At 39.5% G+C, this 23,856-nt stretch overlaps 1 protein-coding gene and 2 non-coding genes across 3 annotated transcripts; 2 read left to right on the top strand and 1 right to left on the bottom strand.

The window, feature by feature from the left end:
• Positions 1-2,084: 2,084 nt before the first annotated feature.
• LOC130958242 (small nucleolar RNA R71) lies at positions 2,085-2,188 on the top strand. The gene has a single exon (XR_009077374.1). It is a non-coding gene; the product is annotated as a small nucleolar RNA R71 (small nucleolar RNA).
• Positions 2,189-16,867: 14,679 nt separating this feature from the next.
• LOC130957369 (uncharacterized) lies at positions 16,868-17,329 on the bottom strand. The gene has a single exon (XM_057884232.1). It carries the CDS (start codon positions 17,327-17,329, stop codon positions 16,868-16,870), a length of 462 nt encoding a protein of 153 aa, XP_057740215.1.
• A 4,255-nt stretch (positions 17,330-21,584) lies between these two features.
• LOC130958231 (small nucleolar RNA R71) lies at positions 21,585-21,688 on the top strand. Its single transcript, XR_009077363.1, has one exon. It is a non-coding gene; the product is annotated as a small nucleolar RNA R71 (small nucleolar RNA).
• Positions 21,689-23,856: the final 2,168 nt, after the last annotated feature.

Below are 23,856 nucleotides of genomic sequence, written 5' to 3'. Positions count from 1 at the left end.
CGGGATTCAATCTTCTCTGAGCTTGAATGGAGGGTCTAGCATCCTCTTCTAACAAGATTTTATGCATGCATATGGATGAACTTATCCCCTTCAAATCAGCTAGGGTCCATCCAATGGCATCTTGATGAGTTTGTAGCACCTTGATCAATTCTTCTTCCTGTTCTTGGCTCAGGGCAGAGCTAATGATAACAGGATGGCTCTCATCACTACCCAAGTATGCTTACTTGAGATTAGGGGGCAATGCTTTGAGCTCAGGTTTTGGTGCTTCCTTCTCTTCTTTCACTCTCTCTGGCATGCTTGGCATGGTTGTTTCAGCAGCCTTGATGTCACTAACTTCAATATCCTTGGTGAACTCCTCCTCTGCCTCTTCCTTTGTTGTTTCCTCAAAGGTTTCTTGTACTGCAATGTCCACTACATCCACCCTCATGCATTCCTTTAGTGATTCTGATGGATAGCTCATTGCCTTGAATACGTTAAACACCAATTGCTCATCATGTAGTCTAAGAGTGAGTTCACCCTTTTGGACATCTATGATGGCTCCAGCAGTAGCCAAGAAGGGTCTTCCCAGGATTATCGAAGCTTTGGCTTCTTCCACCATATCTAACACCACAAAATCGGCAGGAAATATAAAATCTCCCACTTTCACCAACAAATCCTCAACTATCCCATGAGGGAATTTAAAAGTTCGATCTGCCAATTGGAGGGCCATTCTTGTTGGTTTGGCTTCCTCAATCTTCATTCTTCTCATCATTGTTAGAGACATCAAATTGATACTGGCCCCTAAGTCACACAAGGCCTTCTCCACCATGACTTCTCCTATGATGCAGGGGATTTGGAAACTGCCTGGATCCTTCAATTTCTGAGGCAATTTGTGTTGAATGATGGCACTGCATTCTTCAGTCAACAACACAGTTTCCTCATTTCTCCAGCTTCTCTTCTTGGTCATTAATTCCTTTAAGAATTTTGCATAGAGTGGCATTTGCTCTATTACCTCAGCAAACGGAATGTTGATTTGAAGCTTCTTGAAAATCTCCAAAAATCTGGAGAATTGGCCATCCTTTTCACTTTTCATCAAACGTTGAGGATATGGTGCTTTGGGTGTATAAGGCTTCAGGACCTCTTTTTCTTTTTCTTTTGTTGCAGACGGTGTAAAAGATTGTCCCTGTTCCTTGTCTCTCACATTTTCCTTTGCTTCATCCTCTGTGGTTTCCTTTGAGATCTCCTTTAGCTTCTTTCCACTTCTGAGAGTTATGGCCTTACATTCTTCCCTTGCAATAGCCTTGGCAACATGAGAAACGCTTGGCCCAGGGTTTTGCTTAGACAAATACCCAATTTGATTTTCTAGCTTCTGGATGGCAGCTCATTGGTTTTGCAAGTTAGAATTTACTTCTTCCTTAAAGGCTTTTAATTCGGTTATGTCTTGACCCATGGTTGCAAGCATTCTTTCTATCCTGTTTAATTGATCTTGAAATTGTTTGTTCGGATTAGGTTGGGTAGGTTGATTATTTTGGCCATGATATGGTGGTTGGGAGTAAGTGTTTTGTGTGGCTTGGTATGATCTTTGGTTGGAGTTTTGGTATGTGGAATTGTTATGTTGGTTGGGGTTGTAAGGTTTGTGGTTTTGTGGTTGGGTTTGCTGGTTTCCCCACCCAAAGTTTGGGTGGTTTTTCCAGCCTGGGTTGTAAGTGTTGGAATGTGGATCATATGGTTGCCTTTGTTGATTTCCCACATAGTTGGCCTCTTCCCAGTCACCTCCTTCAGTGCTTACCTCCTCTTGATCTTGTGTGTGTATTGCAGCCACTTGATTTGTTTCTAATTTCCTGGTGAGCTCTGCTAGTTGCTTGGCAAACACCTTGTTTTGGGCTAGAATTGTATCAACATGGTTCAGCTCCATGACTCCCTTAGTTTTGTGTCTCTCTGAAGCATAGTAGTACTCATTCTCAGCCACTGTCTCAATCACTTCAATGGCTTCTTCCACAGTCTTTTTCCTGTTTAATGAACCTCCTGATGAATGGTCTACAGCCTTCCTTGATTCATAAGAAAGTCCATCATAGAAAATATGCAATTGCACCCAGTCATGGAACATGTCTGGTGGGCATTTCCTTGTCAAATCCTTGAACCTCTCCCATGCCTCGTAGAGAGTTTCACCATTTTGTTGTCTAAAAGTCTGAACCTCAGATCGAAGCCTATTGACCTTTTGTGGGGGGTAGAAACGTGCCAGAAACTTGCTTTTCACCTCATCCCAGGTTGTTAAGCTCCCCTTTGGGAATGATTCCATCCACTTAGCTACCTTGTCCCTAAGTGAAAATGGGAACAAGAGCAGTTTATAGGCATCTTCCTGGACTCCATTGGACTTCACAGTGTCACAAATTCTCAGGAATTTTGTGAGATGTTGGTTTGGATCTTCATTAGCACTCCCACCAAATGAACAATGATTCTCCACCAGTGATATTAGCTGTGGTTTGAGTTCAAAATTGTTGGCCTGAATGGGTGGTTTCTGAATGCTGCTACCACAATTCCCAGAGGTTGGGTTTATGTATGAACGAAGAACCCTCCTCTCGGGAATGGCATTGTTTCCATCAGCTCTCTCATGGTTGTGAACTTCTCTATCCATGTTGAGATCTAGAGCTTCCTCAAAATTTTCCTCAGATTCTCCTTCAGATTCTTCTTCTCCCAGTACTCTCTTCCCTCTTGCTTCCCTTCTAAGTTTATGAAGGGTCCTCTCTGGTTCGGTATATGGATGAGTTGATGTCTCTCCTCTCCTACCTGTCATACAAGAACACAGCACAGGCAACAAACAAGTGAAATACTCTTGGTTAATGGAAGAGTATGGTTAGAGCAGTTGGGGAATTAATTCAAATAGTTAGTGAGTCAGTGAGTTAGTTGCTTGAATTTAAAGGCATAAAGAAAGAAAGCAAGTAACAGAGTGCAGAAATTAAAATTCAACAAGTAATTTGAACTGAATTAACAAAACAAGAAAAATGCTCAATCTAGTTAACTTCCAATTTGAGAATTGTCAATCGAAAACCAATCCCCGGCAACGGCGCCATAAACTTGATGTGCTATAAACTTGATAGCCACGATTTTAGGAAATTGCACGATCGGCAAAAATTCCTTCCGGCAAGTACACCGGTTATCGTCAAGTAAAAACTCACAATAGAGTGAGGTCGAATCCCACAAGGATTGGTTGAGTGAGCAATTCGGATTAGAAGTGTGTTCTAGTTGAGCGGAATCAAGATTTAGATGAGAATTGCGGAATGTAAAATTGGCGGGAAACGTAAATGGCAAGAAATTGAAAGTGCGGAATCTTAAATTGCATGAACTAAAGAGCGAGAAGCTAAATTGCTGAATTTAAAAGGGGATCGGGGTGATTGCATGAATTTAATTGCAGAATGTAAAGAGAAAGTGGTAAATCAGAAATGGGGAATTCATTGGGTTTCAGGAGATATTGATATCTCCGAATCAAAACATTTTTTATCCCTTCCTCAACCAATGCATTCATTGAATTTTGCTTGGCAATCTTATATGATTGGATCCCAATCCCTTGGCTCACCAATTCTCTCTAAAAACAAACAAATTCCCAATCCCTTGGTTTAAATGTTCATAAGAAGAGATTATGCTCGATCACTGATTATACCACACAGTTTCATGAACCACAATTTGGTAGGATTACATGTCACAATATCCATCCAAACCCCAATCCAATTCACTATGAGAAAGCTTCTCTAGCATGAATCCTCCATTCCTTTCCCAAGGTTCCGAAGGATTCCAATTATGGATAGTTTCTTTCCCAAGACAACTAACCAATGGAATTAGATCGAGAAGCTTTCTAACAAAATTCAAGAGAAAAGATTGAAGAAGAAGATAAAAACTATTATTGATTCATTGAATTACAATAGAGCTCCCTAACCCAATGAATGGGGGTTTAGTGAGTCATAGCTCTGAATTCAATTACAAAAAGATGAAAACTAGCAAAATGATCAAAAAGTTCTCCGTAAGTCCTTTTTTTTTTCAAACTTAAATTCTATCCTATTTATACACTTTCTAAATTGAGTTTCTGTTGTGTTTCTTGGGCTTTGAGGCTTTTCCCTGATTTCCTTTTGCTTTGGGTTTATGATCCATAATCCTGATGAGGCTGCTGATCCAATTCTGTAACATTCATTGAGCCAACTTAGTGATAATCAAGTAATGACACATGACTCAACAAATTGAAATTCCAGACTCATCAATTCTTCAGGCCCAATCCCATAAACCATGATATTCAATTGGGTTTCATACCAGAGTACGTTTAAGTTAATGCTTGTGCTCAAATGCTAACTTAAACTGCAATATCTTTGGCCCAGAAACCTTTTCAATTAGTGGCGTTTAAGTTGCAGTTTAAGCTTAAACTGCAACTTAAACGTTGGACACTCCTGGAGGTGATATAAGTCGAACACGTTTAAGCTTCAGTTTAAGGTTAAACTGAAGCTTAAACGTGGAAATGGAAGAAGGCAACCCTGGAGTGTGGAATTGTCGAACACGTTTAAGCTTCAGTTTAAGGTTAAACTGAAGCTTAAACGTGGAAATGGAGAAAAGCCATCCTGGAGGGTAAAGGTCGAACACGTTTAAGCTCCAGTTTAAGCTTAAACTGGAGCTTAAACGTGGAAATGCAAAACGCAACCCTGGAGGAGAATGGTCGAACACGTTTAAGCTCCAGTTTAAGGTTAAACTGGAGCTTAAACGTGGAAATGGCTCCCTGGTGCTTTCAATTCTGGCGTTTAACTTCCAGTTTAAGGTTAAACTGGAGGTTAAACGCCACTTTCAGCCCTTTCCTCAGCTTTCATGATTTTGGCGTTTAAGCTCCAGTTTAAGCTTAAACTGGAGCTTAAACTCCACATGTGATATTCAAGCTTCCTTTATTGATTTTGTTGCTTCCTTGCCTAGCCTCTTCTTCCCTGAAATCATCCAAACAACTGCATCAAAGTCTTGCAAAATTTCATGAGAAATCTTTCATTCATAGCATTCAAGTAATATAACTAAAAACTCATGAAATTTGCATCAAAATCATACTGTTTGGATGGTTCATTGCTTTGTTATTCATTTAACCATTCTTGGTTACTTTAAGCTCAAGAAAATGCATAAAACAACTAAAACTAACAGAAAAATGCTAGTGAAACTAGCCTAAGATGCCTTGGCATCACAACACCAAACTTAATACTTGCTTGTCCCTAAGCAAGTCCTGAGTTACTTGAGAAGAAAGTATGAAACAGAAAGCAATTACATTGGCTATATTAGTAAGCACTTGAAGTTCATCAGAAGGGTTTTATGCAGAAAGTTGCAGCATCACTTTTTCATTCTTATCAGGTAAGATTATCACTTTTTCATTGCATCCATCAAACACTGCTATGGCCTCTTGTTATTCTTATGTCCTTGGCACTTTTCCCTTCTTTGTTTTTCTTTTTCTTAGAGCTCCTTTGCTCCTTGTTTGCTCAGTGTCATGTGTTGCACAAGCCTTTGGCATTTTCTTTTTCTTATCAGTGCACTACACATATCCACTACAGGCATTTTAGTTCACATTTCTTCTTGAGACATTGGTGCCCAGCACCTCTTTGTGTGACTAAATGTTTTGTATTTATGTTGCTCTTGATAATGGACTTTTGGTTGATAATCCTGGGTTAGTTAACCCAAGTTACCAAGTGTTGAAACACTCCTCAGAACCTATTCATCCAAGCATATCCTTAATACATAAACACCACAGGCATTTATCTCAGAAGTTCAAACCATTGGTGCCTAGCTTATTTTCTCAATTTTTTTGCTTTTTGGTTGCCCTTTTTCAGTGGCTTTTTCTTCTTCTTTTTCTTTCTTTTTCATGGCCAAAGACATTTATTCAACAAGATCCATAGACAGTATTCAAACTTCTACACAAAATGATAATTCTACACTCAATTTCCAGTGATCTGACTAAACAATCAAGCATGCATACCACCACTTAATTCTACTTGATTTGTCACTAATTGAGCCAAGTTACTTTTGTTCAAACTTTTCTTTTATTTTTGGAAACAGAACAAGCATGGCAAGCATTTGTTTAAGAAGGTGAAGTTATATCCAAACATCTAGGCATTCACTTTATTCAAAGCAGTAAACCAACACTCATACTAAAAACTTCACATTCCAGAAAGATTCAACAATTACAGTTTAAACCAGAACAAGCATGCTTTTGTTTGCCTTTTAAAGAATGGTCAAGGAACAACACCACCTTGTGAAATTTCTTGTTTTCTCTTTGTTGCCAGGAAACAATTTGATTTCTCCTTCTTCTCCTAGTTGTTGCTTCATGTTCTTTCTAAGATCCTTGTTTCCTTTCCTGCAAAGAGTGATGAAGTTGCTTGCTTCTCAAGCACTTGAGTGGTTAGCTCAACTATGTATGGGCACGTGTCTGAGTCTTAAGTTGGTGTGTGAACACCAAACTTAGTCTCCTACTTACTCCTCTGCTCTTTGAATCCTTGAATTCTCCTTGGAATGAAGTTGCTGCTTGATGCCAAGGCATCTTAGGCTAGTTTCACTAGCATTTTTCTGTTACTTTTAGTTGTTTTATGCATTTTCTTGAGCTTAAAGTAACCAAGAATGGTTAAATGAACAACAAAGCAATGAACCATCCAAAACATTATGATTTTGATGCAAATTCCATGAGTTTTTAGTGATATTACTTGAATGCTATGAATGGATGATTTCTCATGAAATTTTGCAAGACTTTGATGCAATTGTTTGGATGATTTCAGGGAAGAAGAGGCTAGGCAAGGAAGCAACAAAATCAAATAAGGAAGCTTGAATATCAAATAGGACGTTTAAGCTCCAGTTTAAGGTTAAACTGGAGCTTAAACGCCAAAATCATGAGAAGAGAGGAAATGCTGTAACTGGCGTTTAACCTCCAGTTTGACCTCAAACTGGAAGTTAAACGCCAGAATGAGAGAAGGCACTAAGGAGCATTCCACGTTTAACCTCCAGTTTGACCTCAAACTGGAGGTTAAACGCCAGAATGATGATTTGAACCAAAGGAGCATTCCACGTTTAACCTCTAGTTTGACCTTAAACTAGAGGTTAAACGTGTTCGACACCTTCTTTCTCACCAAGAAGCATTCCACGTTTAACCTCTAGTTTGACCTCAAACTGGAGGTTAAACGCCAGAAGTAAGAAAGGCACCAGGAGCATTTCCACGTTTAAGCTCCAGTTTAACCTTAAACTGGAGCTTAAACGTGTTATATGGAACAGCTTGACCATGCCTTCTTCAAACGTAAATAACTTGAGCTACAAACCTTCAAAAGAGGTGATTCAAAATGCATTGGAAAGAAGACATCTAGAGCTTTCCAAGCATATATGGCATGCATGGTGGATACTAAAAATTGAGGGAGAAAACAGCCCCGTAATGTGCATAGAAGAGCATAGTACCAACATGCAATCAGGCCAGCTGACCTCTTCACCTTCCTTGGAGTATAACGTGAGCTATAGAGATCCAATTGAGGTGCTTCCAGTTGCGTTAGAAAGCTGACATCCATAGCTTTCCAACGAGGTATAATAGTCTATATTTGGCATCAAATTGGCAAGGTTGAGAAGAGAACAAAGTGACGACTCAAGAAAGGGAGGTTAAACGTGTTCTATAGTGTGTCTTCAATTCCAAGTTTAACCTCCAGTTTGACCTCAAACTGGAGGTTAAACGTGTTCGATAGTTTTTCTCCTCCAGGGTGTATTCTTCATTTCCAAGTTTAACCTCCAGTTTGACCTCAAACTGGAGGTTAAACGTGTTCGACTATGTACACTCCTGGGGTGCTTTCTTCCAATTCCACGTTTAAGTTTTAGTTTGACCTTAAACTGAAACTTAAACTTCAACTTAAACACCACCATTTGAAAAGGTTTCTGGGCCAAATATATTGAAGTTTAAGTTAGCATTTGAGCACAATTATTAACTTAAACTTATTATGGTATGAAACCCAATTGAATATCATGGTTTATGGGATTGGGCTTGAAGAATTGATGAGTCTGGAGCATCCATTTGTTGAGTCTTGTGTCATTACTTGTTTATCACTAAGTTTGCTCAATAAATGTTACAGATTTGAATCACAGCCTCATCAGGATTATGGACCATAAACCCAAAGCAAAAGGAATTCAAGGAAAGGCCTCAAAGCCCAAGAAACACAACAGAAGCTCAATTTAGAAAGTGTATAAATAGGATAGAATTTAAGTTAGTTGACACTTTTTGGATTTTTAGGAACTTTTGACACTTTAGAACTTTTCATATTGTGTAATTGAATTCAGAGCCATGACTCACTAAACCCCTTTCATTGGGTTAGGGAGCTCTATTGTAATTCAATGAATCAATAATAGTTTTATCTTCTTCTTCAATCTTTTCTCTTGAATTTTGTTAGAAAGCTTCTCGATCTAAATCCATTGGGTAATTGTCTTGGGAAAGAAATTACCCATAATTGGAATCCTTCGGAACCTTGGGAAAGGAATGGAGGATTCATGCTAGAGAAGCTTTCTCACAGTGAATTGGATTGGGGTTTGGATGGATATTGTGACATATAATCCTACCAAATTGTGGTCCATGAAACTGTGTGGTATAATCAGTGATCAAGCTTCATCTCTTCTTATGAACATTTAAACCAAGGGATTGGGAATTTGTTTGTTTTTAGAGAGAATTGGTGAGCCAAGGAATTGGGATCCAATCATATAAGATTGCCAAGTAAGATTCAATGAATGCATTGGTTGAGGAAGAGATGAAAATGTTTTGATTCGGAGATTTCAATATCTCCTGACCCCAATGAACTCCCCATCTCTGATCTACCCTTTCTATTTACATTCTGCCACTTTCAATTCATGCCATCACCCCAATTCCCTTTTAATTTCAGCAATTTACTTTCTAGCACTTTAATTCTCGCAATTTAAGATTCTGCTAATCTCATTTCCTTGCAATTTACATTTCCCGCCAATTTACTTTATGCAATTCACATCCAATTCTTGATTTCGCTCAACTAACCAAACTTCTAATTCGAATTGCTCACTCAACCAATCCTTGTGGGATTCGACCTCACTCTATTGTGAGTTTTTACTTGACGATAACCGGTGCACTTGCCGGAAGGAATTTTGCCGATCGTGCAATTTCCTTAATCGTAGCTATACTCAGTTTATAGCATCATCAAGTTTATGGCGCCGTTGCCGGGGATTGGTTTTCGATTGACAATTCTCAAATTGGAAGTTAACTAGATTGAGCATTTTTCTTGTTTTTGTTAATTTAGTTCTAGTTTCTTGTTGAATTTTTAAATTCTGCACTCTGTTACTTGCTTTTTCTTTCTTATGCCTTTCAATTCTAGCAACTAACTCACTAACCCACTAACTATTTGAATTAATTCCTCAACTGCTCTAACCATACTCTTCCATTAACCAAGAGTATTCCACTTGTTTGTTGCTTGTGGTGTGTTCTTGTATGACAGGTAGGAGAGGAGAGGCATCAACTCCTCCATATACCGAACCAGAGAGGACCCTTCATAGACGTAGAAGGGAAGCAAGAGGGAAGAGAGTACTGAGAGAAGAGGAATCTGAAGGAGAATCTGTGGACAACTTTGAGGAAGCTCTAGATCTCAACATGGATAGAGAATTTCACAACCATGAGAGGGCTGATGGAAACAATGCCATTCCTGAGAGGAGGGTTCTTGGTTCATACATAAACCCAACCTCTGGGAATTGTGGTAGCAGCATTCAGAAACCACCCATTCAGGCCAACAATTTTGAACTCAAACCACAGCTAATATCATTGGTGGAGAATCATTGTTCATTTGGTGGGAGTGCTAGTGAAGATCCCAACCAACATCTCACAAAATTCCTTAGAATTTGTGACACAGTGAAGTCCAATGGAGTCCAGGAAGATGCCTATAAACTGCTCTTGTTCCCATTTTCACTTAGGGACAAGGCAGCTAAGTGGTTGGAATCATTCCCAAGGGACAGCCTAACAACCTGGGAAGAGGTGGAGAGCAAGTTTCTGGCACGTTTCTACCCCCCACAAAAGGTCAATAGGCTTCGATCTGAGGTTCAAACTTTTAGACAACAAGATGGTGAGACGCTCTACGAGGCATGGGAGAGGTTCAAAGAATTGACAAGGAAATGTCCACCCAACATGTTCCCTGAGTGGGTGCAATTGCATATTTTCTATGATGGACTTTCTTATGAATCAAGGAAGGCTGTAGACCATTCATCAGGAGGTTCATTGAACAGGAAAAAGACTGTGGAAGAAGCCATTGAAGTGATTGAGACAGTGGCTGAGAATGAGTACTACTATGCTTCAGAGAGACACAACACTAAGGGAGTCATGGAGCTGAACCATGTTGATGCAATTCTAGCTCAAAACAAGGTGTTTGCCAAGCAACTAGCAGAGCTCACAAGGAAATTAGACACAAAGCAAGTGGCTGCAATACACACACAAGATCAAGAAGAAGTAAGCATTGAAGGAGGTGATTGGGAAGAGGCCAACTATGTGGGAAATCAACAAAGGCAATCATATGATCCACATTCCAACACTTACAACCCAGGATGGAAAAACCACCCAAACTTTGGGTGGGGAAACCAGCAAACCCAACCACAAAACCACAAACCTTACAACCACAACCATCATAACAATTCCACATACCAAAACTCCAACCAAAGATCATACCAAGCCACACAAAATACTTACTCCCAACCACCATATCATAGCCAAAATAACCAACCTGCCCAATCCAATCCGAACCAACAATTTCAGGATCAATTAAACAGGATAGAAGGAATACTAGCAAACATGGGTCAGGACATAAATGAGTTGAAAAGCTTCAGGGATGATGTGAGAGCTACCTTAAGGGACCATGGTGAAAAACTCAAGAAGATGGAGTCTCGAGTAGGAGAGCTATCTCAACAGGCCCCTAAGTCAACTGCAGTATTCCCTAGTGACACAGAAAAGAATCCTAAAGGGGAACAAAAGGGAGTGAGATGGGAAGAATGCAAGGCCATCACCATGTTGAAAGAAGTCTCAGAAGAAGAAGGAATCAGACCCTCAGGAAAGGAGCCAGAAGTCTTGAAAGAAGCTATGGAAGAAGCTAAGCAGGAAAGTGAAACTGAGCAAGCCAAAGAATTGCAAAAGGAAGGCATGCTGGGAACATACCAACCAAAAGCACCATTTCCTCAAAGGTTAGGAGGAGGTGAAAAAGGGAAAACATATTCAAGGTTCTTAGAGACATTTAAGTCTCTACACATCAATATTCCCTTCCTTGAGATCCTCCAGCAGATGCCTACACACATCAAGTATTTGAAGGAATTGCTGAGCAAGAAAAGAGTTTTGAAGGGAGGACAAACTGTAATCATGAACAAAGAATGCAGTGCACTCATCAAGAAGGATATGGTTTCTAAGAAAACAGACCCAGGAAGTTTTCATATCCCCTGCATCATAGGGGAAACAAAAATTGACAGAGGATTCTGTGATATAGGAGCTAGCATAAATGTGATGCCTCTGACTCTTATGAGGAGGCTACAACTGAATGAGGTGAGATCCACTGATGTAATCATACAACTGGCTGACAAAACTCAAAAGCAAGCTGAAGGGGTAGTTGAGAATGTGCTGGTGAAAGTGGGAAATTATTTTTTTCCCACAGACTTTGTCATTTTAGACATGGAGGAAAGCTACCTACACCCTATCATTCTGGGAAGGCCATTTCTAGCCACTGCTAGAGCGCTCATAGATATAGAACAAGGAGAGCTAATTTTGAGAGTACATGATGAACAGATCGTTTTCCATGTTTTTAAACCTGCATCTGAGCCTGAACCAGAATCTGAAAAGCCTAAGGATGATAGTAGCAATCTATGCTTGGAGGAAAGCAGTTCAGCAGCTGAAACTCTAAAGCAATCCTTTGAAGGCAAACAAGAATTGCAAGAGTTAAAGCCACAAGAATCAATAGAAACAGATCAAAAGGATCCTCCTAGCATAAGGGTCAATGACGAACTCCTCAAGAGAGAGGGAAGAATTGTAAAGAAATTGCCAAGAGGGTAGAGAAACAAGAAAATTCCCACTGAAGGTTTCTCTCCGGGAGATAAAGTGATATCAAGTCATTATTTGCAAATCCCACCTGGCCTTAAACCCATTCCTTCTCAGCTCCCTCAAGTGTTCACAATCAGGAAGGTTCTTTCTATGGAACATTTGGAAATCATGAAGGAATCAAATGGGGATGTTTCCATAGTGAGAGGAGAGGACATCAGGCACTACAATCCACCCTAACAAGGGACAACCGTCAAGCTAGTGACGTTAAAGAAGCGCTTGTTGGAAGACAACCCAACCTGAGGTAATACTCTTTTGCTGTCTCTTTTAATTGTTTCAATAAAAAGGGTAAAGTAGTTTCTGTGCATTGCAAAGAATTAAGTTTGGTGTTTCACACCAAGCAATGGATTTGTGGATCAATAATTCAAAGGGGAATGTGTGACTCTAAGTTTGGTGTTCCACCATAAAGTTCAACTGAACACAACAACCTTTGAATTATATGAAAGGAACAACCATTCTAAGCAATCACAGAACGCTTATAATCCTTAGCAGCAACTTCATTCCAAGGAAAATACAAGGATTCAAAGAACAGAGAAGTGAGTAGGAGACTAAGTTTGGTGTTCACACACCAACTTAAGACTCAGATACTTGCCCATATATAGTTGAGCTAACCACTCAAGTGCTTGAGAAGCAAGCAACTTCATCACTCTTTGCAGGAAAGAAACAAAGATCTTAGAAAGAACATGAAGCTACAACTAGGAGCAGAAGGAGAAATCAAATTGTTTCCTGGCAGCAAAGAGAAAACAAGAAATTTCACAAGGTGGTGTTGCTCCTTGACCATTCTTTAAAAGGCAAACAAAAGCATGCTTGTTCTGGTTGAAACTGTAATTGTAAATCTTTCTGGAATGTGAAGTTTTTAGTATGTTAGTCTGTTTACTGCTTTGAATAAAGTGAATGCCTAGATGTTTGGATATAACTTCACCTTCTTAAACAAATGCTTGTCATGCTTGTTCTGTTTCCAAAAAGTAAAAGAAAAGTTTGAACAAAAGTAACTTGGCTCAATTAGTGACAAATCAAGTAGAATTAAGTGGTGGTATGCATGCTTGATTGTTTAGTTAGCTCACTGGAAATTGAGTGTAGAATTATCATTTTGTGTAGAAGTTGAATACTGTCTATGGATCTTGATGAATAAATGTCCTTGGCCATGAAAAAGAAAGAAAAAGAAGAAGAAAAGCCACTGAAAAGGGCAACCAAAAAGCAAAAGAATTAAGAAAATAAAGCTAGGCACCAATGGTTTGAACTTTTGAGACATATGCCTGTGGTGTTTATGTACTAGGATCTGCTTGGATGAATAGGTTCTGTGGAGTGTTTCAACACTTGGTAACTTGGGTTAACTAACCCGGGATTATCAACCAAAAGTCCATTATCAAGAGCAACCTAGCTACAAAACATTTAGTTACACAAAGAGGTGCTGGGCACCAATGTCTCAAAAAGAAATGTGAACTAAAATGCCTATAGTGGATATGTGTACTGCACTGATAAGAAAAAGAAAATGCCAAAGGCTTGTGCAACACATGACACTGAGCAAACAAGGAGCAAAGGAGCTCTAAGAAAAAGAAAAACAAAGAAAGAAAAAGTGCCAAGGACATAAGAATAACAAGAGGCCATAGCAGTGTTTAATGGATGCAATAAAAAGTGATAATCCTACCTGATAAGAATGAAAAAGTGATGCTGCAACTTTCTGCATAAAACCCTTCTGATGAACTTCAAATGCTTGCTAATATAGCCAATGTAATTGCTTCTGTTTCATACTTTCTTCTCAAATATCTCAGGACTTGCTTAGGGACAAGCAAGTATTAAGTTTGGTGTTGTGATGTCAAGGCATCTTAGGCTAGTTTCACTAGCATTTTTCTGTTAGTTTTAGTTGTTTTATGCATTTTCTTGAGCTTAAAGTAACCAAGAATGGTTAAATGAACAACAAAGCAATGAACCATCTAAAACATTATGATTTTGATGCAAATTCCATGAGTTTTTAGTGATATTACTTGAATGCTATGAATGGATGATTTCTCATGAAATTTTGCAAGACTTTGATGCAATTGTTTGGATGATTTCAGGGAAGAAGAGGCTAGGCAAGGAAGCAACAAAATCAAATAAGGAAGCTTGAATATCAAATAGGACGTTTAAGCTCCAGTTTAAGGTTAAACTGGAGCTTAAACGCCAAAATCATGAGAAGAGAGGAAATGCTGTAACTGGCGTTTAACCTCCAGTTTGACCTCAAACTGGAAGTTAAACGCCAGAATGAGAGAAGGCACTAAGGAGCATTCCACGTTTAACCTCCAGTTTGACCTCAAACTGGAGGTTAAACGCCAGAATGATGATTTGAACCAAAGGAGCATTCCACGTTTAACCTCTAGTTTGACCTTAAACTAGAGGTTAAACGTGTTCAACACCTTCTTTCTCACCAAGAAGCATTCCACGTTTAACCTCTAGTTTGACCTCAAACTGGAGGTTAAACGCCAGAAGTAAGAAAGGCACCAGGAGCATTTCCACGTTTAAGCTCCAGTTTAACCTTAAACTGGAGCTTAAACGTGTTATATGGAACAGCTTGACCATGCCTTCTTCAAACGTAAATAACTTGAGCTACAAACCTTCAAAAGAGGTGATTCAAAATGCATTGGAAAGAAGACATCTAGAGCTTTCCAAGCATATATGGCATGCATGGTGGATACTAAAAATTGAGGGAGAAAACAGCCCCGTAATGTGCATAGAAGAGCATAGTACCAACATGCAATCAGGCCAGCTGACCTCTTCACCTTCCTTGGAGTATAACGTGAGCTATAGAGATCCAATTGAGGTGCTTCCAGTTGCGTTAGAAAGCTGACATCCATAGCTTTCCAACGAGGTATAATAGTCTATATTTGGCATCAAATTGGCAAGGTTGACAAGAGAACAAAGTGACGACTCAAGAAAGGGAGGTTAAACGTGTTCTATAGTGTGTCTTCAATTCCAAGTTTAACCTCCAGTTTGACCTCAAACTGGAGGTTAAACGTGTTCGATAGTTTTTCTCCTCCAGGGTGTATTCTTCATTTCCAAGTTTAACCTCCAGTTTGACCTCAAACTGGAGGTTAAACGTGTTCGACTATGTACACTCCTGGGGTGCTTTCTTCCAATTCCACGTTTAAGTTTTAGTTTGACCTTAAACTGAAACTTAAACTTCAACTTAAACACCACCATTTGAAAAGGTTTCTGGGCCAAATATATTGAAGTTTAAGTTAGCATTTGAGCACAATTATTAACTTAAACTTATTATGGTATGAAACCCAATTGAATATCATGGTTTATGGGATTGGGCTTGAAGAATTGATGAGTCTGGAGCATCCATTTGTTGAGTCTTGTGTCATTACTTGTTTATCACTAAGTTTGCTCAATAAATGTTACAGATTTGAATCACAGCCTCATCAGGATTATGGACCATAAACCCAAAGCAAAAGGAATTCAAGGAAAGGCCTCAAAGCCCAAGAAACACAACAGAAGCTCAATTTAGAAAGTGTATAAATAGGATAGAATTTAAGTTAGTTGACATTTTTTGGATTTTTAGGAACTTTTGACACTTTAGAACTTTTCATATTGTGTAATTGAATTCAGAGCCATGACTCACTAAACCCCTTTCATTGGGTTAGGGAGCTCTATTGTAATTCAATGAATCAATAATAGTTTTATCTTCTTCTTCAATCTTTTCTCTTGAATTTTTTTAGAAAGCTTCTCGATCTAAATCCATTGGGTAATTGTCTTGGGAAAGAAATTACCCATAATTGGAATCCTTCGGAACCTTGGGAAAGGAATGGAGGATTCATGCTAGAGAAGCTTTCTCACAGTGAATTGGATTGGGGTTTGGATGGATATTGTGACATGTAATCCTACCAAATTGTGGTCCATGAAACTGTGTGGTATAATCAGTGATCAAGCTTCATCTCTTCTTATGAACATTTAAACCAAGGGATTGGGAATTTGTTTGTTTTTAGAGAGAATTGGTGAGCCAAGGAATTGGGATCCAATCATATAAGATTGCCAAGTAAGATTCAATGAATGCATTGGTTGAGGAAGAGATGAAAATGTTTTGATTCGGAGATTTCAATATCTCCTGACCCCAATGAACTCCCCATCTCTGATCTACCCTTTCTATTTACATTCTGCCACTTTCAATTCATGCCATAACCCCAATTCCCTTTTAATTTCAGCAATTTACTTTCTAGCACTTTAATTCTCGCAATTTAAGATTCTGCTAATCTCATTTCCTTGCAATTTACATTTCCCGCCAATTTACTTTATGCAATTCACATCCAATTCTTGATTTCGCTCAACTAACCAAACTTCTAATTCGAATTGCTCACTCAACCAATCCTTGTGGGATTCGACCTCACTCTATTGTGAGTTTTTACTTGACGATAACCGGTGCACTTGCCGGAAGGAATTTTGCCGATCGTGCAATTTCCTTAATCGTAGCTATACTCAGTTTATAGCATCATCACTGCTAAGGATTTTAAGCATTTCTGTGATTGCTTAGAATGGTTGTTCCTTTCATATAATTCAAAGGTTGTTGTGTTCAGTTGATCTGTATGGTGGAACACCAAACTTAGAGTCACACATTCCCCTTTGAATTATTGATCCACGAATTCATTGTTTGGTGTGAAACACCAAACATAATTCTTTGCAATGCACAGAAACTACTTCACCTTTTTATTGAAACAAATAAAAGAAACAACAAAGGAGTATTACCTCAGGTTGGGTTGCCTCCCAACAAGCGCTTCTTTAACGTCACTAGCTTGACGGTTAGCTTCCTCAGTTGAGGTGATATTTAACCTTGTCCTTCTCCTCCACATCTCCCAAGTAATGTTTGAGTCTTTGACCATTCACAGTGAAGGTTCGTTGTGACTTTTCTTCCATAATTTCTACTTGTCCATATTGGGAGACCTTGGTGACAAGGAATGGTCCAGACCACCTTGATTTTAGCTTCCCTGGAAATAGCTTCAGCCTAGAATTGTAGAGCAATACTTTTTGTCCCTCTTCAAATTTCCTTGGGGCTATGTTGCTGTCATGCTTCTTCTTTGCTCTTTCTTTGTAAATTTTGGCATTCTCATAAGCTTCAGCTCTGAATTCTTCCAACTCTTGAATTTGCAACATCCTTCTTTCTCTAGCAGCTTTGCTGTCCAAGTTCAAGAGTTTCAAGGCCCAGAATGCCTTGTGCTCCAACTCCAGTGGCAAATGGCAAGCTTTTCCATATACTAGTTGGTAAGGAGACATTCCAATTGGTGTTTTGAAAGCTGTCCTATATGCCCAAAGAGCATCATCTAGCTTAATCGACCAGTCCTTCCTTGAAGTTCCCACAGTTTTTTCCAGGATTCTTTTGAGTTCCCTATTAGATATTTCGGCTTGCCCACTTGTCTGTGGATGGTATAGTGTGGCTACCTTGTGTTTGACTCCATATTTTAGAAGCAATGCCTCTAATGGTTTGTTGCAGAAGTGGCTTCCTCCATCACTGATGATTGCTCTTGGAACCCCAAAACGGCAAAAAATGTGTTTTCTGAGGAAATTCATGACTACCTTATTATCATTGGTTGGAGTTGCTATTGCTTCAACCCATTTGGAGACATAGTCTACTGCCACAAGAATGTAATTATTTGAGTATGAGGTGGGAAAGGGTCCCATGAAATCTATCCCCCATACATCAAACAATTCAAGTTCCAGAATGAATTATTGTGGCATTTCATTTCTTCTTGGCAGGTTCCCCGCTTTCTGGCATTCATGGCAGTGCTTCACTAGTTCCTTTGCATCTTTGAAGATGGTGGGCCAATAAAAACCACACTGCAACACCTTAGCTGCTGTTCTTTCTCCTGCAAAATGTCCTCCATAAGTGGAGCCATGGCAGTCCCATAAGACTTCCCTTCCTTCTTCCTCTGATATGCATCTTCTGAGTATGCCATCCGAACATTTTTTGAACAAGTATGGTTCGTCCCAGATGAAGTATTTGGCATCATTTACCACTTTCTTCCTTTGATGCTTGTTAAATTCCAACGGCAAACTCCCAGTGGCCTTGAAGTTTGCTATGTCTGCAAACCAGGGTGCTTTGTGAATTACCATGAGTTGTTCATCAGGAAAGCACTCATTTATATGTGTGCTTTGTGTGCTTCCTTCTTCACATGGTATCCTTGATAAATGGTCTGCCACCTTGTTCTCTACACCCTTCTTGTCTTTGATTTCAATGTCAAATTCCTGCAACAAAAGAACCCATCTAATAAGTCTTGGTTTGGATTCTTATTTAGCAAGTAAGTATTTTAAAGCTGAATGATCAGTGAAGACAATGACTTTAGATCCAATGAGATAGGATCTAAATTTGTCAAATGCAAAGACTATTGCCAAGAGTTCTTTTTCAGTGGTTGTGTAATTCCTTTGGTTATCATTCAAGACTTTACTGGCATAATAAATCACATGTACCAAATTGTCTTTCCTTTGTCCTAACACTGCCCCAATAGCAAGGTCTGATGCATCACACATCAGTTCAAAAGGTAAGTTCCAATCAGGTGGGGCAATGATAGGTGCAGAGGAAAGTTTTTGCTTCAAAAGTTCATAGGCTAGCATGCAATTTTTATCAAATTCAAATGGTGTATCAGAGACAAGCAAGTTACTCAAAGGTTTGGCTATTTTAGAAAAGTCTCTAATAAACCTTCTGTAAAAGCCAGCGTGTCCCAAAAAACTCCTAACTGCCTTGACATTACTTGGTGGAGGTAGTTTTTCAATGAGTTCCACCTTAGCTCTGTCCACCTCAATGCCTCTATTAGAGATTTTGTGGCCAAGGACTATTCTTTCTGTGACCATGAAATGACACTTTTCCCAGTTTAATACTAGGTTGGTCTCTTGGCATCTCTTAAGCACCAAGGCAAGGTGGTGTAGGCAGCTAGGAAAAGAATCTCCAAACACAGAAAAATCATCCATGAAAACCTCAATAAATTTTTCAATCATGTCCGAAAAGATGGACAGCATGCATCTTTGGAAAGTGGCAGGTGCATTGCACAATCCAAAGGGCATGCGTCTATAAGCAAAAACTCCATATGGACAAACAAATGATGTTTTCTCTTGATCTCTTGGATCAACTACTATCTGATTATAGCCTGAGTATCCATCCAGAAAGCAATAGTAAGCATGTCCTGCAAGCCTTTCAAGCATCTAATCCATGAATGGGAGTGGGAAATGATCTTTTCTGGTGGCTTCATTGAGCTTCCTGTAGTCTATGCACATCCTCCACCCAGTGACAGTTCTTGTGGGTATGAGTTCGTTCCTCTCATTTGGCACCACAGTTATGCCACCTTTCTTTGGAACTACATGGATGGGACTAACCCATGGGCTATCAGAAATGGGGTAGATTACCCCTGCCTGCCATAACTTCATGACCTCCTTTTGTACCACTTCTTTCATGACGGGATTCAATCTTCTCTGAGCTTGAATGGAGGGTCTAGCATCCTCTTCTAACAAGATTTTATGCATGCATATGGATGAACTTATCCCCTTCAAATCAGCTAGGGTCCATCCAATGGCATCTTGATGAGTTTGTAGCACCTTGATCAATTCTTCTTCCTGTTCTTGGCTCAGGGCAGAGCTAATGATAACAGGATGGCTCTCATCACTACCCAAGTATGCATACTTGAGATTAGGGGGCAATGCTTTGAGCTCAGGTTTTGGTGCTTCCTTCTCTTCTTTCACTCTCTCTGGCATGCTTGGCATGGTTGTTTCAGCAGCCTTGATGTCACTAACTTCAATATCCTTGGTGAACTCCTCCTCTGCCACTTCCTTTGTTGTTTCCTCAAAGGTTTCTTGTACTGCAATGTCCACTACATCCACCCTCATGCATTCCTTTAGTGATTCTGATGGATAGCTCATTGCCTTGAATACGTTAAACACCAATTGCTCATCATGTAGTCTAAGAGTGAGTTCACCCTTTTGGACATCTATGATGGCTCCAGCAGTAGCCAAGAAGGGTCTTCCCAGGATTATCGAAGCTTTGGCTTCTTCCTCCATATCTAACACCACAAAATCGGCAGGAAATATAAAATCTCCCACTTTCACCAACAAATCCTCAACTATCCCATGAGGGAATTTAAAAGTTTGATCTGCCAATTGGAGGGCCATTCTTGTTGGTTTGGCTTCCTCAATCTTCATTTTTCTCATCATTATTAGAGACATCAAATTGATACTGGCCCCTAAGTCACACAAGGCCTTCTCCACCATGACTTCTCCTATGATGCAGGGGATTTGGAAACTGCCTGGATCCTTCAATTTCTGAGGCAATTTGTGTTGAATGATGGCACTGCATTCTTCAGTCAACAACACAGTTTCCTCATTTCTCCAGCTTCTCTTCTTGGTCATTAATTCCTTTAAGAATTTTGCATAGAGTGGCATTTGCTCTATTGCCTCAGCAAACGGAATGTTGATTTGAAGCTTCTTGAAAATCTCCAAAAATCTGGAGAATGGGCCATCCTTTTCACTTTTCATCAAACGTTGAGGATATGGTGCTTTGGGTGTATAAGGCTTCAGGACCTCTTTTTCTTTTTCTTTTGTTGCAGACGGTGTAAAAGATTGTCCCTGTTCCTTGTCTCTCACATTTTCCTTTGCTTCATCCTCTGTGGTTTCCTTTGAGATCTCCTTTAGCTTCTTTCCACTTCTGAGAGTTATGGCCTTACATTCTTCCCTTGCAATAGCCTTGGCAACATGAGAAACGCTTGGCCCAAGGTTTTGCTTAGACAAATACCCAATTTGATTTTCTAGCTTCTGGATGGCAGCTCCTTGGTTTTGCAAGTTAGAATTTACTTCTTCCTTAAAGGCTTTCAATTCGGTTATGTCTTGACCCATGGTTGCAAGCATTCTTTCTATCCTGTTTAATTGATCTTGAAATTGTTTGTTCGGATTAGGTTGGGCAGGTTGATTATTTTGGCCATGATATGGTGGTTGGGAGTAAGTGTTTTGTGTGGCTTGGTATGATCTTTGGTTGGAGTTTTGGTATGTGGAATTGTTATGTTGGTTGGGGTTGTAAGGTTTGTGGTTTTGTGGTTGGGTTTGCTGGTTTCCCCACCCAAAGTTTGGGTGGTTTTTCCAGCCTGGGTTGTAAGTGTTGGAATGTGGATCATATGGTTGCCTTTGTTGATTTCCCACATATTTGGCCTCTTCCCAATCACCTCCTTCAGTGCTTACCTCCTCTTGATCTTGTGTGTGTATTGCAGCCACTTGATTTGTTTCTAATTTCCTGGTGAGCTCTGCTAGTTGCTTGGCAAACACCTTGTTTTGGGCTAGAATTGTATCAACATGGTTCAGCTCCATGACTCCCTTAGTTTTGTGTCTCTCTGAAGCATAGTAGTACTCATTCTCAGCCACTGTCTCAATCACTTCAATGGCTTCTTCCACAGTCTTTTTCCTGTTTAATGAACCTCCTGATGAATGGTCTACAGCCTTCCTTGATTCATAAGAAAGTCCATCATAGAAAATATGCAATTGCACCCAGTCATGGAACATGTCTGGTGGGCATTTCCTTGTCAAATCCTTGAACCTCTCCCATGCCTCGTAGAGAGTTTCACCATTTTGTTGTCTAAAAGTCTGAACCTCAGATCGAAGCCTATTGACCTTTTGTGGGGGGTAGAAACGTGCCAGAAACTTGCTTTTCACCTTATCCCAGGTTGTTAAGCTCCCCTTTGGGAATGATACCATCCACTTAGCTGCCTTGTCCCTAAGTGAAAATGGGAACAAGAGCAGTTTATAGGCATCTTCCTGGACTCCATTGGACTTCACAGTGTCGCAAATTCTCAGGAATTTTGTGAGATGTTGGTTTGGATCTTCATTAGCACTCCCACCAAATGAACAATGATTCTCCACCAGTGATATTAGCTGTGGTTTGAGTTCAAAATTGTTGGCCTGAATGGGTGGTTTCTGAATGCTGCTACCACAATTCCCAGAGGTTGGGTTTATGTATGAACCAAGAACCCTCCTCTCGGGAATGGCATTGTTTCCATCAGCTCTCTCATGGTTGTGAACTTCTCTATCCATGTTGAGATCTAGAGCTTCCTCAAAATTTTCCTCAGATTCTCCTTCAGATTCTTCTTCTCCCAGTACTCTCTTCCCTCTTGCTTCCCTTCTAAGTTTATGAAGGGTCCTCTCTGGTTCGGTATATGGATGAGTTGATGTCTCTCCTCTCCTACCTGTCATACAAGAACACAGCACAGGCAACAAACAAGTGAAATACTCTTGGTTAATGGAAGAGTATGGTTAGAGCAGTTGGGGAATTAATTCAAATAGTTAGTGAGTCAGTGAGTTAGTTGCTTGAATTTAAAGGCATAAAGAAAGAAAGCAAGTAACAGAGTGCAGAAATTAAAATTCAACAAGTAACTTGAACTGAATTAACAAAACAAGAAAAATGCTCAATCTAGTTAACTTCCAATTTGAGAATTGTCAATCGAAAACCAATCCCCGGCAACGGCGCCATAAACTTGATGTGCTATAAACTTGATAGCCACGATTTTAGGAAATTGCACGATCGGCAAAAATTCCTTCCGGCAAGTGCACCGGTTATCGTCAAGTAAAAACTCACAATAGAGTGAGGTCGAATCCCACAAGGATTGGTTGAGTGAGCAATTCGGATTAGAAGTGTGTTCTAGTTGAGCGGAATCAAGATTTAGATGAGAATTGCGGAATGTAAAATTGGCGGGAAACGTAAATAGCAAGAAATTGAAAGTGCGGAATCTTAAATTGCATGAACTAAAGAGCGAGAAGCTAAATTGCTGAATTTAAAAGGGGATCGGGGTGATTGCATGAATTTAATTGCAGAATGTAAAGAGAAAGTGGTAGATCAAAAATGGGGAATTCATTGGGTTTCAAGAGATATTGAGATCTCCGAATCAAAACATTTTTTATCCCTTCCTCAACCAATGCATTCATTGAATTTTGCTTGGCAATCTTATATGATTGGATCCCAATCCCTTGGCTCACCAATTCTCTCTAAAAACAAACAAATTCCCAATCCCTTGGTTTAAATGTTCATAAGAAGAGATTATGCTCGATCACTGATTATACCACACAGTTTCATGAACCACAATTTGGTAGGATTACATGTCACAATATCCATCCAAACCCCAATCCAATTCACTGTGAGAAAGCTTCTCTAGCATGAATCCTCCATTCCTTTCCCAAGGTTCCGAAGGATTCCAATTATGGATAGTTTCTTTCCCAAGACAACTAACCAATGGAATTAGATCGAGAAGCTTTCTAACAAAATTCAAGAAAAAAGATTGAAGAAGAAGATAAAAACTATTATTGATTCATTGAATTACAATAGAGCTCCCTAACCCAATGAATGGGGGTTTAGTGAGTCAAAGCTCTGAATTCAATTACAAAAAGATGAAAACTAGCAAAATGATCAAAAAGTTCTCCGTAAGTCCTTTTTTTTTTCAAACTTAAATTCTATCCTATTTATACACTTTCTAAATTGAGCTTCTGTTGTGTTTCTTGGGCTTTGAGGCTTTTCCCTGATTTCCTTTTGCTTTGGGTTTATGATCCATAATCCTGATGAGGCTGCTGATCCAATTCTGTAACATTCATTGAGCCAACTTAGTGATAATCAAGTAATGACACATGACTCAACAAATTGAAATTCCAGACTCATCAATTCTTCAGGCCCAATCCCATAAACCATGATATTCAATTGGGTTTCATACCAGAGTACGTTTAAGTTAATGCTTGTGCTCAAATGCTAACTTAAACTGCAATATCTTTGGCCCAGAAACCTTTTCAAT

This window comes from Arachis stenosperma, chromosome 10, assembly GCF_014773155.1.
Source record: "Arachis stenosperma cultivar V10309 chromosome 10, arast.V10309.gnm1.PFL2, whole genome shotgun sequence".
Classification (NCBI taxonomy): Eukaryota; Viridiplantae; Streptophyta; class Magnoliopsida; order Fabales; family Fabaceae; genus Arachis; species Arachis stenosperma.
Note: the sequence above shows the minus strand (reverse complement) of the source record. Positions and strands in the feature narration are given on the sequence as shown.

What these genes read in the sequence shown, in the direction of transcription:
- LOC130957369 (XM_057884232.1), bottom strand. Translation starts at nt 17,329, where the DNA reads ATGTCTCCTTACCAACTAGTATATGGAAAAGCTTGCCATTTGCCACTG.